General features: G+C 36.9%; 2 protein-coding genes across 2 annotated transcripts; one reads left to right on the plus strand and one right to left on the minus strand.

Annotated features, from left to right (window-relative positions):
* Window positions 1-8,388: 8,388 nt before the first annotated feature.
* LOC121467867 lies at window positions 8,389-8,858 on the minus strand. Its single transcript, XM_041710428.1, has one exon. It carries the CDS (start codon window positions 8,748-8,750, stop codon window positions 8,610-8,612), a length of 141 nt encoding a protein of 46 aa, XP_041566362.1. The 5' UTR covers window positions 8,751-8,858; the 3' UTR covers window positions 8,389-8,609.
* Window positions 8,859-9,909: 1,051 nt separating this feature from the next.
* On the plus strand, window positions 9,910-10,870 carry LOC108147883. Its single transcript, XM_017274640.2, has one exon. It carries the CDS (start codon window positions 9,969-9,971, stop codon window positions 10,800-10,802), a length of 834 nt encoding a protein of 277 aa, XP_017130129.1. The 5' UTR covers window positions 9,910-9,968; the 3' UTR covers window positions 10,803-10,870.
* Window positions 10,871-13,998: the final 3,128 nt, after the last annotated feature.

Here is a 13,998-nt window from a genome sequence, read left to right on the forward strand (position 1 = left end):
GTTGGCCTAACCCTCATAAGCATAAAGCAAACAGCCAAACAGTTGCAACTCAGCCAAAAGCTATAATAAAGTTGCGGAAGTAAACAGCAAAGCGAAATAAACAAGAAGCAGGACGAGAAAAACAGGAAGAGCTGCGAAATGAAAGGAAAGTCAACAGAACAGCAGAGGGATTTTCGCATTCGAAAGGGATACACGAAATGGAAAAGCAGACTTTGGGGCAGACAATTTCACAGACAAGACGGCGCCACAATAACAACTCATCTGCCTCATCTGCGATATTAAATTTCTGAAAATGCCCGATCCGTGCGGCGTTTTACTATTTAAACAAAGCGATTAAGGGTGCGCGGCTAGCGTCTAAAAGCAGCATCCACATTGATTGACGTAAATGAAGAATAATCGAATTGCTCGCCCATAAAACTCTAAACTAAGTGGCGGCGTTGTCAGGCGGCTCGAGTGTCACTCAGCGTAACCACCGTGCACAGTGGGTAGAGTTGATTATCTACTAAATAAATAAATAAACGAAAAGAAAAGCTTTAAAAAATATTTAGGAATTAATACATATACAAAATCTACTTCGTAATAATCTTTTAGAATTTCCCCAAAAATACTCCAAACATTTGTCTCTTTTTGCTGATTTACACCGGTAAGTAAATAAAATTTAAACCATATAAAACTTAAATGTAGTTCATTTTAAACATTTTAAGTCGTACATTTTCCACATTATTTAAAATTAGTTTAAAATGAAATCATGTAATTTGCTTAGCTATGCAAAAATATTCTCTTGTTCGTCCTTACTCAAATCATCTATACTTGCTTTATACATAATTATATTGGTACCTTATCAAATTATTTTTTATTGGAACTATTGCTCCTTTCAAATTATTTTAAAAAAATGTTCCAAAAAACCACTGTGACCGAAATACTCTCATAAATTGTCGGCAAAAAAGTGTCAAACTTGAGTTGACAGAACCCCCGGACGGAGTTTTATCCTGTGATCCTGTGGAATCGGGGGAAATCTGTCCTGGCTTCAGTTCCCATCGCACGTCAGCGGTAATTAGTGCAGCTTCAGCTTCGGCTTCGGCCGGAAGTCGTCTTCAATTTCATTGCGCCAGCATAATCATCATTATCCTGTTGTCCTGTTGAGTCCTCTCCCGTAGTCTTTGCCTTTTGCACTAATTACAAAATAACTTTTGCAGCCGTGTCATCTTTGTGTATATACTTTTTTCGGGGGATTCCCCATGGTGTCTATGATGTATGGCTTTTCGTTGTCTGATTTATGGGTGGATTTTGGGGTGGGGTGGTTATCTGCGGATTACCGTCAGTAAAAGGGTTTCACGCGGTTTTAATTACCAGCCGAAAATGTGACGACTTTAAAAGCGCTTGAATTTCAACTCGGAATCCGCAAAAGTATGCCAGTGGTTTTCCCACACAGGTTGCAGGCACAAAATTGATGAGCTTCTGTGGATCCAGCCGACTCATGCTGTCAATCCACATGTCCACCCACTCAATCACGAAACTAAACGCTGCGCTCGTCGATAAGCGTGCCACATAGTAAGAGTAATAAACCCAAACTTCGAATGAGGGAAGGTTGCAGGTCGGGGGTTAAGAGTGGTGTGTCTCTGCCCAAAAACGATTTCTGAGATTTAATATTTATTTTTGTTTGTGTGCAAATAGCTGGAAGCGACTGAGATATGAAGGAAACTCAGAGGGGAGGCGTTGAAATGGAGGTATATGAGATGTCTGCTCCGTGGAGAATTTAACTTTAATCGTTTTTTGGAATTTAATAAATTTATAAAACTCTGTTAGTCAGCATATTACTGCTAAAATAATAAAAAAAATACCTAAACAACTATCTTTCTTAAAAAATAAATAGGCATTTATTTTATTAGTTCCATTTGCAAGCCCCATATCTTAGGATAACTCTTCGCTTTCCTAATTAGCATATGCCTCCATTTAGGACTCGACTCTTTGTCAGTCACACAACAACAACGAAATCCATTAGGGTCATAGAAGAAATATTTATTCATTTGAAATACATTTTTCTCTTCGCTTGCCGCATAACAATAAAAGCGGAGCACAAAAGGCGAAAAGCGTCAGTCAGTGCAACTTTATTTCAAGCTAGAATGCACAGGCACTCCATCTACTACACCGCCCACTTGCCGTTCCCATTTTTCACACTTTAAAAAATTAAACGTTTTCCTTGGAAAATAAATAAATTAATCTAAAAATATATTTTTAATTATTTGAATAAAAATACATAATTTTAAGGACGAAAATGAATAATAAATGCTGTATAAAAATATGTATAATATGAGTTGTTAATATTTAAATAAAAAATTTTAATAGTAAATTTTTCGCAGATTTTATATTAAGGGTATATACTTTTTTGTTCACTGTAGAAATCCCTGTGACAGGCGGCATACCGGAAGCAAATGCTTTTGTCGCCCGGCGTGTGCCGCTCTCTGTTGTTGCTTTCGTTTTTTGTGTTTTACCCTAAAAACGCATGAATATACTCATAAATGTGTATCTGAATCTTTAGAATGCCTTGATTAATGTTGGCGCACGTTGGCTTTTACCCCTACCATTGCAAAATAAGGGTGAACTAGAGCGGGCAATAAAAATGTTGTCACACATCATTTAGCAGCAGCGGGCAGTCCCAGGCTAGGATCCCCAGTTTTTTTATGTTTTAAATTGTTTAAAAATTATAAGACATTTATTATGAATTTCAGAATCATTTCAATTCGCTGGTGGACACCTGATACCCCGCTTTGTTAAGTCCCCCCAAAACAAAGAGTCGTTGCCATTGCCTGCCAGGCATCATAATGAATCTAATCACTTACGCTCGAGTGCATCAATTATGCTGCCGTCAAGGATCACGAGGATGAGGTGGAAGGACGAGTGGAAGGACGAGACGGACGGGCTGACAAAATGACTCCAGGATGGAGTGACAGGCGTAGACCCTCCGGAACAGAAGCGACGACGTGCCCATTGTTAAATGTGAAAATTTGTTTGCAACGTCATCGCAACAACAAGCTCGTCAAGTTTATAACTTTATGATGCTGTAAACATACATATACATTTATGCACCCCTAAAAATTGGTCACAGAAAATCTGAAAATCTCACGGTTTTCACTTTTAGATAGACAGTAATTGGTATAAGAAAACCCTATTTTCCAAAACTGCAAAGCCCAGCTTTAAAATTAAATTAAATTATAAAATTAAGCTCCAATGCATAAATAAGTTCCATGGTATATAAAAAAGGAGGATTTTTTTAAGGATTTCTTATGAGGATTTCTTAGAGGGTTTTTTATGAGGATTTATTTCAAGGATTTCTTATTTAATGTTTATAACTATAATTTATAAGGACTTCTACTATAATAAAGACTGCCGATATTTATTTTTTATTTTTAAAGACAAGTTATCAAAAACCTTGTTAAAACTTTTCTTTTCAGGAGACATTCAAGGTAAAATTAAAGTTACTCTACCCTCGCTTTCAGTCCACTATACCTTTTTGGTCATCTGTGTGAAGAAACCGCACAATGTGTTTTTGGCATCATTAGAAAAATATTAAATTTCCTCTGCCTAAGTCCAAATCTCCCTGGCAAAAGGACATGGCCGGAGCAGGGCTTTAATTGCTGTGAATGCGAATACTTAAAAGTTGCTGCCTTTTATGCGGTTGCCGTCAAAGCGAAACTCAATTAAGCTGCAGTCCACCACCCCATATAGCATCACTCCATCGCTGAATCTCCCCTGATTTAAAACTGCTGATACGGCAGTTGACGACGGCGACAAGGACATCAATGAGGAGGCTTTGTCATGGTTGCCCAGCCAGCCAGTCAGTCAGCCACCGAATGCCTTTTCAAAGGCATTTTTAATTGAAATTATCCGATGCTACCTTTTCAGCTTCGCCCCGCCATTTTCTTAGTTGAAATTTGCGTTTTTCTGCTTTGTTACCTTGCAGTCGGAGTGATTGACATGTGAGTCGTTCTGCTCCTTGGAAACTTTCCTTCGGCCTCAACTTGTTTACATCTTAGTGCGCTAATAGCGGCCCTAAGTCGCCCAACGATACGCCATAAATCCATGTTAATAACGCCGTCGTAAAAGGGGATGCAATGCTGTCTTAATTCGCAGAGACACGAGCACAGAGAAAAAATAAATTATGGATTCAATTAAAAGGTATATAATTAACAAGACCAATAAAAAAATTACCTTACCTACTTAAACTTTAAAATATTTAAAGTCGCTTGAAACCCAAAGCAGCAAAATATATAAAGTTTTTAAAGTTGCCTGTCTTTAAATGGAATAATTTCCAATTCCAAAATAAAAAGCGTATTTTCCTGTAATTGTAAAAATATAACAGCTCCAAGAAATAATTATTTAAATGTGTCTTTATATACGATCTTTATAAGTTATCTTATTATTACTACTTACTATTTTTACAATATTTTTTTACAATATTATTTTAGATGATTATTAATATCACTAATAACAATATTATTTTGAATTTGCTAAGAATTAATTTTAAATTGATCAACTTTTCTTCTGTGTAAGATTCTATAGTGGGGGCGATTCACAAACTCAAAGACATTTAAGTAGATTAAGCGACTTTCATGTTGTGTCCTCAGTCTTTGGGACATCAACCCAAATGAACGACGACAGTGAAACAATTCACGAGGCACGCCCCGGTTGCAAAAGACTTGAGCACGGCGAACGGCAGGATATAAAACCCGCAATATGCCTTGCCAGTTGCCACTCCAAATATATGCAAATATAGTCCTTGTGCGTGGGCGTGGCAGAAGGGGCGTTGCAACGGCAGCAGCATCAGCATCAGCTTCAGCAGCAAACAATGAAAGTAAATGCCAAAACATTTTATTGATTATCAGGCGAATGGGAAGCTTAGGCAGTGGGTGAAGTTTACTAAATTTTGGGCTAAAATTTGTGATTATCTAAAAGTAGAAAAACAAAAGTTATATTTATTAGAAGAAATTCAAATAACTTGATGGGTATTTAAAACATTGTGCTTGTACTTAAAAAATATTTTTAAGTTGGTACTATAAAATGTAGTGCTTGAAAAATACCCAAATAAAATATTTCAAAGAGAATTCCATAAATTTAAAATATATATATTTATTTATGGAAATGAGTTATATACAATTTTCTGAAGTAAGAACAAATGTTTTAAAACAATCTTTTTTTAATATTCAAAATTTCTATGAACATTTATTTGATAATTAAACCTTTTTAATTCGCTTTAAGTAAGTTAATTGCATGTAGCTTTACTCAGAAATTCCTTTATTACGAAAATTAAAATTACTATTGTTTTTACTTACAAAAAGAGGTATTTATTCCACTGTACTTGGTCCTTCAACTGCCATTAGACGGCGCCGGCGAGTGTGCTACACTTTTTTGCAGTTGTCTGACGACAATGCGAAATGGAGAGTCCTGGAGTCCGTGCCTGAAAACCGGAGTGCAGACCTGAATTCTGGTATGGGTAAGAGCATTGAGCATTTTAATAACCGCAGTGGAGAAGCGGGAAACTGGAATCGGAGAACGGGAAGCGATGGGCGGCCATAAATTATGCCACCCACCGACTGTAAAAAAGGCGAAGGCATTGACAGTCGTCCTTCGTGGGCCGCCCGTCGAGCGATTTGTAATACACAACTCCCTTTCCGCCGATTGCGCTTTTTGGCTTGCCGTAGCGTGGCGTGGCGGGGCCCAAAGGACCAAAAGGACCTCCTCTGGTCCTCCAATGCCTTGATAATTTTAAACTTTATCGTTAGAGATAGAAAGAAATAATAGCAAGAGAGACTTCGAAGTGGTCAGTGCGGCGTCATAATGCAATTGTATAATTTTCTTAAAAGCTCACTGTCGTCGGCAATAAATGTAACAATAATGCGCAACTCGAGTGCACTTAGGACCATTTCACAGAGATCACAAAAGGCATTACAGAAATTAAAAATGCCACCAAATGGGCAATGAACCCCAAAATCACACAACCACACACACATTTTCGGACAAAACGAAACAATCAGGCAAATGGTGTGAAACAGGGCATTTTAGCTAATTGAAATGTGTTTGCAAATAAAATGCTTGCCAAAAAATAAATAGAAATGAAAGTGCAAATCCTTGGCTGCCGGCTGGCGTCACGTTTCAGCCGGTGGCTTAGTCCAAAGCTCCTTTTCATTCCTTTGGCAGGACCACCTGTGGCTGCTCGCCAGGATCACGTCTCAGGTGCGAAATGAAGATTTATAAAATGGCAAATTGATTTAACGTGCCAAGTGTTTCTTAATGCCGACAAGTTGATCAAATTTTAATACCGCCCCCGGGGAGCAAAAAGGAAAGCACCCCTCTCATGTGGTTTAATTTCACCCCCGAGTCCTGGTAATTGAGGGTTAAACTAGCGAGTTGTGGGCTCATCAACAGGTAATTTCTGTGCTTGCGGCTTATTTATTGCAACATAAATAATTTATGAGTTTTCTTAACCTAACAAGCTCAGCTAGATTTTCCCCTTAAGTTTGTCACACAAAAATCGAAATTTTTGAATATATTTGCCGCATCACGTTTTCCGACTTTTCTTCTCCCACTTTTTTGTATTGCCAATTGCGTCGCGCATTTTTATTATTTTTTCTTTTCCCCGCTTTATTGGTAATATAATACATTCAATTCTGTTTTTGGCTTTCCTTGCGCAAACAGAGCGCTGAAAAAATTCAATTAAATGTAATCGAATCTATTTCTTCTGCACCCGTGACTGATTGTTCTAAGGGCGAGCAGCGCTGAAAGAATTGAAATTAAAATTGAATAAATAGCCAAATAAACACGCTCCTTGAAAACAAATGCTAATTCCGCGCTTTTTCTCAAGTTTCCACTTTCGTTTTTTATTTTTCGTCACCCATCTTAAGTGTGCTGAGGCACGTGCCGGGCGAAATCCTTTTAATGTGTCGCCAAAGTTGAGAAACTCGATATGGGAAGTTGTCAAACAATAAAAGAAATTTGCTACTCAAGGATTTTCCTCTTTATTCAGCAAAGATTTTTGTTCAATCTGAGATATGATTTTAATTTTCATGAGTAAAAAATGATGGAAAAATAAGTATTTGATTTATTTATCTTTTATTTTTTTAAGCATTTACAAAATATTTATATCTATGCATATTAAAAATGTTTGGTGTATTATATTTAAAGCTCTATTAAATGAAAACTATGAATTAATACTCAGAAATAAAATTATAAACTAATAGAAAGCAAAACTTTAAGATATCAGTTAAATATGAAATTGCATCAGTATTTTTATTTTTAGTCTAAGAAAATTAAACAAAAATCGTGGTCGAGAAAAACAAAACCTTTTCAAGCCAACATTAAAGCAAATGCTGTAAACCAGATAAAATTAGCTAGCCTGAAAACTTTTCACTTATCATCAAATTCAATTAATAATACCGCTCTACATTTCGACTAACCAGCTTAAATGGGAAAAAACGTTTTCCATTTAGCAAGGACGCAATGAAATTCAATTAACCTCAAGTGGATGCCACAACAGCAGGATTCGCCATGATGAAGGCATAAAACAACGGCCGAGTCTGCGGTGGCATTCACACCTCATCAACGTCAAGCAGGAGGATTTTCGTGGATGGGGTCAAGGATAGCAGGGATACGCCAGAACGAGAACATCCCTCGACTGTTTGCCAGCGTTTAGCTTTAGCTTCAGATATTGCCACCCGGGGTTATCGATGCCCCATATTAAACTTTCACTGCCGCTGGCTTGCGATGAAAAGTGCTCAGAACTCGGTCTGATTAAGAGCTAAGCAAACAAATCACGAACCAGCCGACTTGTTTGCTTAGCCAGTGTCTAAACATCGCTCTCGACTGTTTTTTAAACTGTTTGCCAAGCGGTTTCGATTCGGGGAACAACCCCGTGTAATTAACATTTCAATTTTGCTCATCGGGCAAATGTATCTCTTGTGCTTCAATGCGTTTCCGTCCTTCGGCAAATAAATTGTGTTTCAGGGCAATTGTTGCTGCTCTTTCGTGTTGACATATGCAAATTTTTAGCACCGCCCACCACAGTTCACAAAAGTTTTCTGATAACTTTTCAGCATCCGGGATGGGGGACGAAATAGACCAACTTGATGGTCGCCTTTGTAGGCGGTTCAATCGCATCGATTGTTTGCTCTTTGCTGGTTTTATTACTGTTTTCTAAAAATATAATCTTCTTTGCTTTTTCATATTGAAAATAATCCATGAAGCTTTATGACAAAAAACCATATTTCTTTTTTGCGTTTTTTTGTCGCATTATAAAATTTATGAATAAAATTTTCAATTCGCCCCATAAATCACTTCTTTTATTAATAAAAGAATTTAGTTTTGATGTATTAAATAATACTAATATCCAAGGTCTTGCTTTAATTATAAGTAATTTATTTTATTTACTTAAGATCACATTTGTTTTCCAATAAAAATACAAAACAATAGCACAGTAAAAACAATTGTCTAATTATAGGTTCTAAATCGATATGGATTGATATGATGTTGCTATGATATTCTTTAGGTTCATTGAGAGATATAATAGCAGGGAGTAGCGATAAGGACTACTTCCAAAGCTTTTGAGGAATCCAGATCTAAGGAATCCGTTGATATCGACTCCAAGCAACTAAGAGCTGGATTCTAGGGCTCCCGCTTCCACTTCCACTTCCATGTCCACATCTCAGCCAGTTCCGACGGCATTGCAGCCACAGCGAACGAGGTCCTTGCCAAGGCATGTCCTTGTTGTGGCAGGGGGATTCGGATTCCCCTTCAGTTTTCCTTCTGTTTTCCTGTTTTTCCGGGAACTCTTCGCTCCCTTCTCACGTCCGATTCCTGGGCGTCGATTGTGGTTTGTGTGTGGCGCCAGTGACTGGGCCGGGGTTTTTATAGCTGCCGCCAAAACAGGACGAAGCTTTCGCCCCCTCGGAAAACTTTCGTGTTGAGTTTCAGTCCAACCAGAGTGTTGAGTTTCCCCCACGCAAGTGGCAACAATTGTTGCCGCCTAATTGGGTGTATACGGATACAGATACATGCTTCTGTTGGCGTTTAGGTAAATAGAAGTGGGAGTCTATATACAATGTGTATGTGACCTTTTGCACACAAGGACACCGGAGCAAAAGGAGGAGCCTGTATCGCAATGGCCGCCATTTCGAAAATTTCCCTGCTCTGCGTTGCATAAAATTAAATGTTATTTAAATTATGCCCGCTCTCTTTTGGCCTAATCCTTTCATGCCTGCGAGTAAGTGATTAAAGCCATTAACGAAATTATCGTGGATTATAAAGATTTGTTCGGCACTTTCGCAGCGGGGCGTCTCGGGCTGAAAGACAATGCCATTTCCCGTAATCCAGGGGCTTCAATTAATGGAGTGTCGACGTCGCCCACTCGCAAAAAAAGGGTTGCTGCCCCGCCCACCGGCAAAAAGTTGGCAGTAGCAATTGGAAAGGGGGTTGATTTCACATTTCTGGCTTTATCTATTTCTGAACATTGCATTTCCACGGGATTTCTCGCCTGCTGACGTCAATGGACCATAGCTTTTTCTACCATAGGTTTCAGTTTTCCTTCTGCGATGCAATTTTATGAGCTTTTTTCCATTTTTCCGCTTTTTTATGGCTTGCATCAATTGCAGCTTTTTGTCATTTAAAATGTCTGACTGCCAAGTTGGCTATAAATAAAACAAAATCAATAAATGAAAATATAACTATGGTGTCGAAAGTCCAAAGAAATAACCAATTCAGTGCAAAAAACGATAGGGCTAAATAATCAAGATAAATAACTCAGTGTAAGCACAAGTGAGAAGATCTATATTTATCAAAATTAAGAGATAGGTCTTACTATTAAACAAGATTACAGGAACCATTTGTTAAATAATAATATAAAACTGGAAAAGCAAGCTTTGAAATCATTTTAAATTTGGTTAAGAAAAAGGAACATACAATGCTTGAAATTTTGTATAATGAAGGACGACGAAGCTTCGGAAACAAATTCACAGCCCGGTAATAAAAAAGAAAGAAATCAGAAAGATACATCAAGGCTAGAAGAATCAGAAACTGAGGAAGATCCCATGCCACACAGTTCTAAAGAATTATACCTCAACAAACAAACATATACCTTGCCAGAGAAAGAAGAAAATGATGTGGCCGAAACTGTAACAAACAAAGGAAAAAAGAATGAAATAAAACCAGATTCCATTTCTCTAAATGTTCAAAAGACTGAATCAACTCAATCAGTGGAGGAAAATAAAATTCAAGAAAATTCTCATATCTATAAAGCTTGCCCTAACAAAGAAACGGAATTTATAGGGCCAAACAAGTCAGGTATTTCTGGGAATATATGCCTTACGAGCCCAATAAGCACAGATTCATTTGATTCAGAACTTAATTCTGATTTAAGTGAGGATAATGAGGAATTTACCACGAAGAAAAAGGAAAAAGATTTAGTAAAAGCCGATTATATAGAAGATCCTGAGGAAAATTTTAGGAGACATTTTCTTAAGACTTTTGCAGATATACCAAGAATATCACAGATCTCTTTAGAAGATAACCCGAAAGATGGAGTAATGGAACAAAATCAGAAAGAAGGAATTCAGAAAACGGAAATGTCATCTGTATCCAAAACAGATATACAACAATCTACTAAAGAAAATGACAGCACTAGTAGTTCTACAATACATCAAGTAGAAGATATCTCAGAGAATTTAAAAAATAGTCAGACCGATTTAAATTATAAGAATGATACCGAAGAAGACAAAAACGCAGATCAAACAAACTTACCTAAAGACGTTATTTAAGCTAAATATTTCGAGGTATATAATTGTAAAAGAAGAAATATATATGGCTCAAAAATTCTGTATTTTTAAGGTTGTTTTTTCAATATCTAATAAATCAGAACATTGTTTGTGAACATCACATAGAGGATTTCAACAAGATTCCTCCCCTTTCTAGCCTGACCACTTCAAAGTTTGTTTGTCTCCCGAGCAACCGACTACCAAAAAAATTTCAGGCAACTTCATGACGCTAAATTAACTAGCAGACATTTCTATTAGCTCTTCGGAATGAATGCCAAGGCAATTTACGCTTAATATATGCATGATGCTGTCCGCCCGATAGCACTCGAAGAATGCCATGAGTTTTGGGTGGGTGGAAGGTTAAAGGTGGGTGGATATCGGATGGTGGGTGATGTCCTTTCCAGGTTGTTGGGACAACGCCACCGCCCTTGTTGCTATCTATATCTATATTTTATCTATGTGCGGCACGTGGAAAAGTTTCGTTCTCTTAACATTGCCATTCAGGCTCTAAATGAATTTAATGACTTGGAAATGGCCACCTACTGATTTTGAATTTTAATTTCACAGGATATTCTTTGATGCGCTCACGAAGTCACGAATATGCATTGAAATAATTCATTAATGCAGTACATATTTTTGACAAAAAAAAAAGGCAACATTTTATTATTGTTGTATTTTTAAAACCTTTAAAAGGATTATGTTCGCAAGACAAGTTTGACTTTATTAGACTTCATCTGGAAATGCAAAAAAAATAGATTAGTAAACATATAAATGGTTTCATTTTCTTCTTATGATTCTTATGTATAAAGAGATATATAGAATATAGAAAGCTTTACCTAACATTTTTTTATGCTTGGTAAAATTTGAATCCTTGACCGTAGAGTAGTATTAAATTTTAAAATAAAAGTTCTGCTGCTTAGCTCTACCTAATGGAATTTGAAAAATTGCTTTGCTAAATCAAAGCTAGCCATCAAATCAAAATGAGATATCAAAATAATCGGCTAAAATCAATCGTATCCCTGGGGAAGGTAATTTGTATACTGGTACACACTCATGTCTGTGAAAAATCAGAAGGGTATTTCTATCTTTCAGATGCGTTTTCTTCCGCCAGTAGAGATGCTGGCGAAAACAATTGCCGTCTGAGGGAACTCCCAAAGTACCTTTTCACACATGAGCGCGCCAGGCGCAGGACAAAAAAAAAATGGAAAAAAAAACAGACGTTGATGAGGGGTTGAGATATAGAACCCTAGTCCTATTCCCCCGATTTCTGTTGTTGTAAATCACAAAGTGAAACCGAAACCGTTAACGTGTTGCGGTTACGCTGCTGACTTTGCTGTGTGGCAAAAAAAAGGAGGCAAAAAAAAGGGAGAACTGAGGCAAGTCATTCCATTTGTGAGCAGGCTTTATTAAATGCGAACTGAGCTGGGGCAATGTCCTGTCTCGGCTTTTTATTGCGATTTTTTTTCGCAATGTTTTCGGTTTTTGTGTGAGTTTATCAAACTCCTTACATTTGTTTTCCTCTAAAACGGGGGCAACTTCACCGAGCAAACTTTTCTTATTTAATGATTGCTTTTAGAGAGTGCCGAATCGATGGGGGGAAACCTAAACCGAGGTTTCGCATTTCGGCTTGAGAAATGTGAAATTGTTACAGTTTCTTATTTTCTTTTTTTTTTTTTGCCCTCGCAAAGATTTGTCAAATCTTTGACACAATGATGCATAACGTTATCTGAGATTTGCCGAGTGAAAAAAAATAACAACAAGCGACTTTGCGAATTAATCTTCTTAATGTCTGGGACTTATAGCCATGGGCACTAAGTAGAATACTTAGAACCCGGAATCACTTAATGCGATTGGCCCAAAAAGAGTGTTTTTGGGAGGGGAGAGTACGGGTACTATTAAAAATATTCGCTAATTGCTGCAATTGTTGGGAATGCAACTAGGCAATGGGTTTCCACGGAAGAGCCAAGTGCACTTTGGAAGGCCATAATCATATCAGCTTCCGCACGATTTAACAGCAACGCAATTTTGATGGGACCCAGAGAACAGACCGAAAACGTCAGCATGGCAACCGATTGTCTGTTCATCTACGGCTGAGTTACGCACTGAAAAAAACAAACAAATATAAAATATCATAAAAAGGAGTAATATAAATTAAATTGAATTTATACTGAGATAAGTGGGAATCAATCAATTAGATAAAGAAACTAGTAGACAAAACTGATGTACACAAACTTTCATTTATGGGAATTAGAAAAAAAAATTATAATTATTTTTATTTTTTAAACAAGTTATTTTAACAATATTATTTTCTATTCAAAAACCTTTATAAAAACTCTTTTCCAAGCCAATTCTTTCTGAAAATGTAGTTATTTTGATAATAACAGTTCAATAAATCGCTTATATTTCGTGCTGTGTTCGGTTCTCCATTTGGTTCGGTTCAACACTTTTTTTGGCTTCTCATATTGATTGCTCCACAATTGTGCAATTTCGCTCACTAAAAGCATTTCGAAAAATCTGCACAATGTGCTGGGAGAGTGGGGCTTCCTTTGCCGCTGCCATGACGCATAAGCTCCGATAAAAACTGTTGTTCGATAAGCATTTTGTTTGCCTTGAAGTCGGGAGTTGTTATGGAGTCTGTTTCCCACCGCCCAAGTCATGAACTCTTGTGGTAATTCTGTGAAAAGGGGGCTGTGGCTCGGGATTCAAGGACGAAAAACGCTTGAGGAAGCCGTAACGAATCAGCATTTGATGTGGAACTCTGCAAAGTTCTATGGAAATGTTTGCAATTGTATGAAAACGATTGGCAGGGGACAAATCAATTATATAGTATACAGATATTGGATTCTGCTTACTGCTAAGGGAACTTTTGATTCATCCTCCTATAAACTATTTAGTTTAATATACATATTTTATGAATTTGTTGCATGTTAGAAGTGTTAATCATAATTTAATAGATCATTTTAATTAGGCATATTTATAATGTTTATATGTTTCATTAAGTCTTAACTCTAGAATAAATAAAGACTTAATATCTCCAATGGAAATATGGTAGAAATGAACGTCATAATTAAATAGCTCATTTTGTATAGACATATGTAATTAGATTTTTCAGCATCTACTTATTTTTGAAAATTGAAATAAATTAAGGCGCAGGCTTATTTAACATTCTTGTTTTACTGAAGAGAACGATAATTCTCTT

This window comes from Drosophila elegans, unplaced genomic scaffold (genome assembly GCF_018152505.1).
Source record: "Drosophila elegans isolate 14027-0461.03 unplaced genomic scaffold, ASM1815250v1 contig_814, whole genome shotgun sequence".
NCBI lineage: Eukaryota > Metazoa > Arthropoda > Insecta > Diptera > Drosophilidae > Drosophila > Drosophila elegans.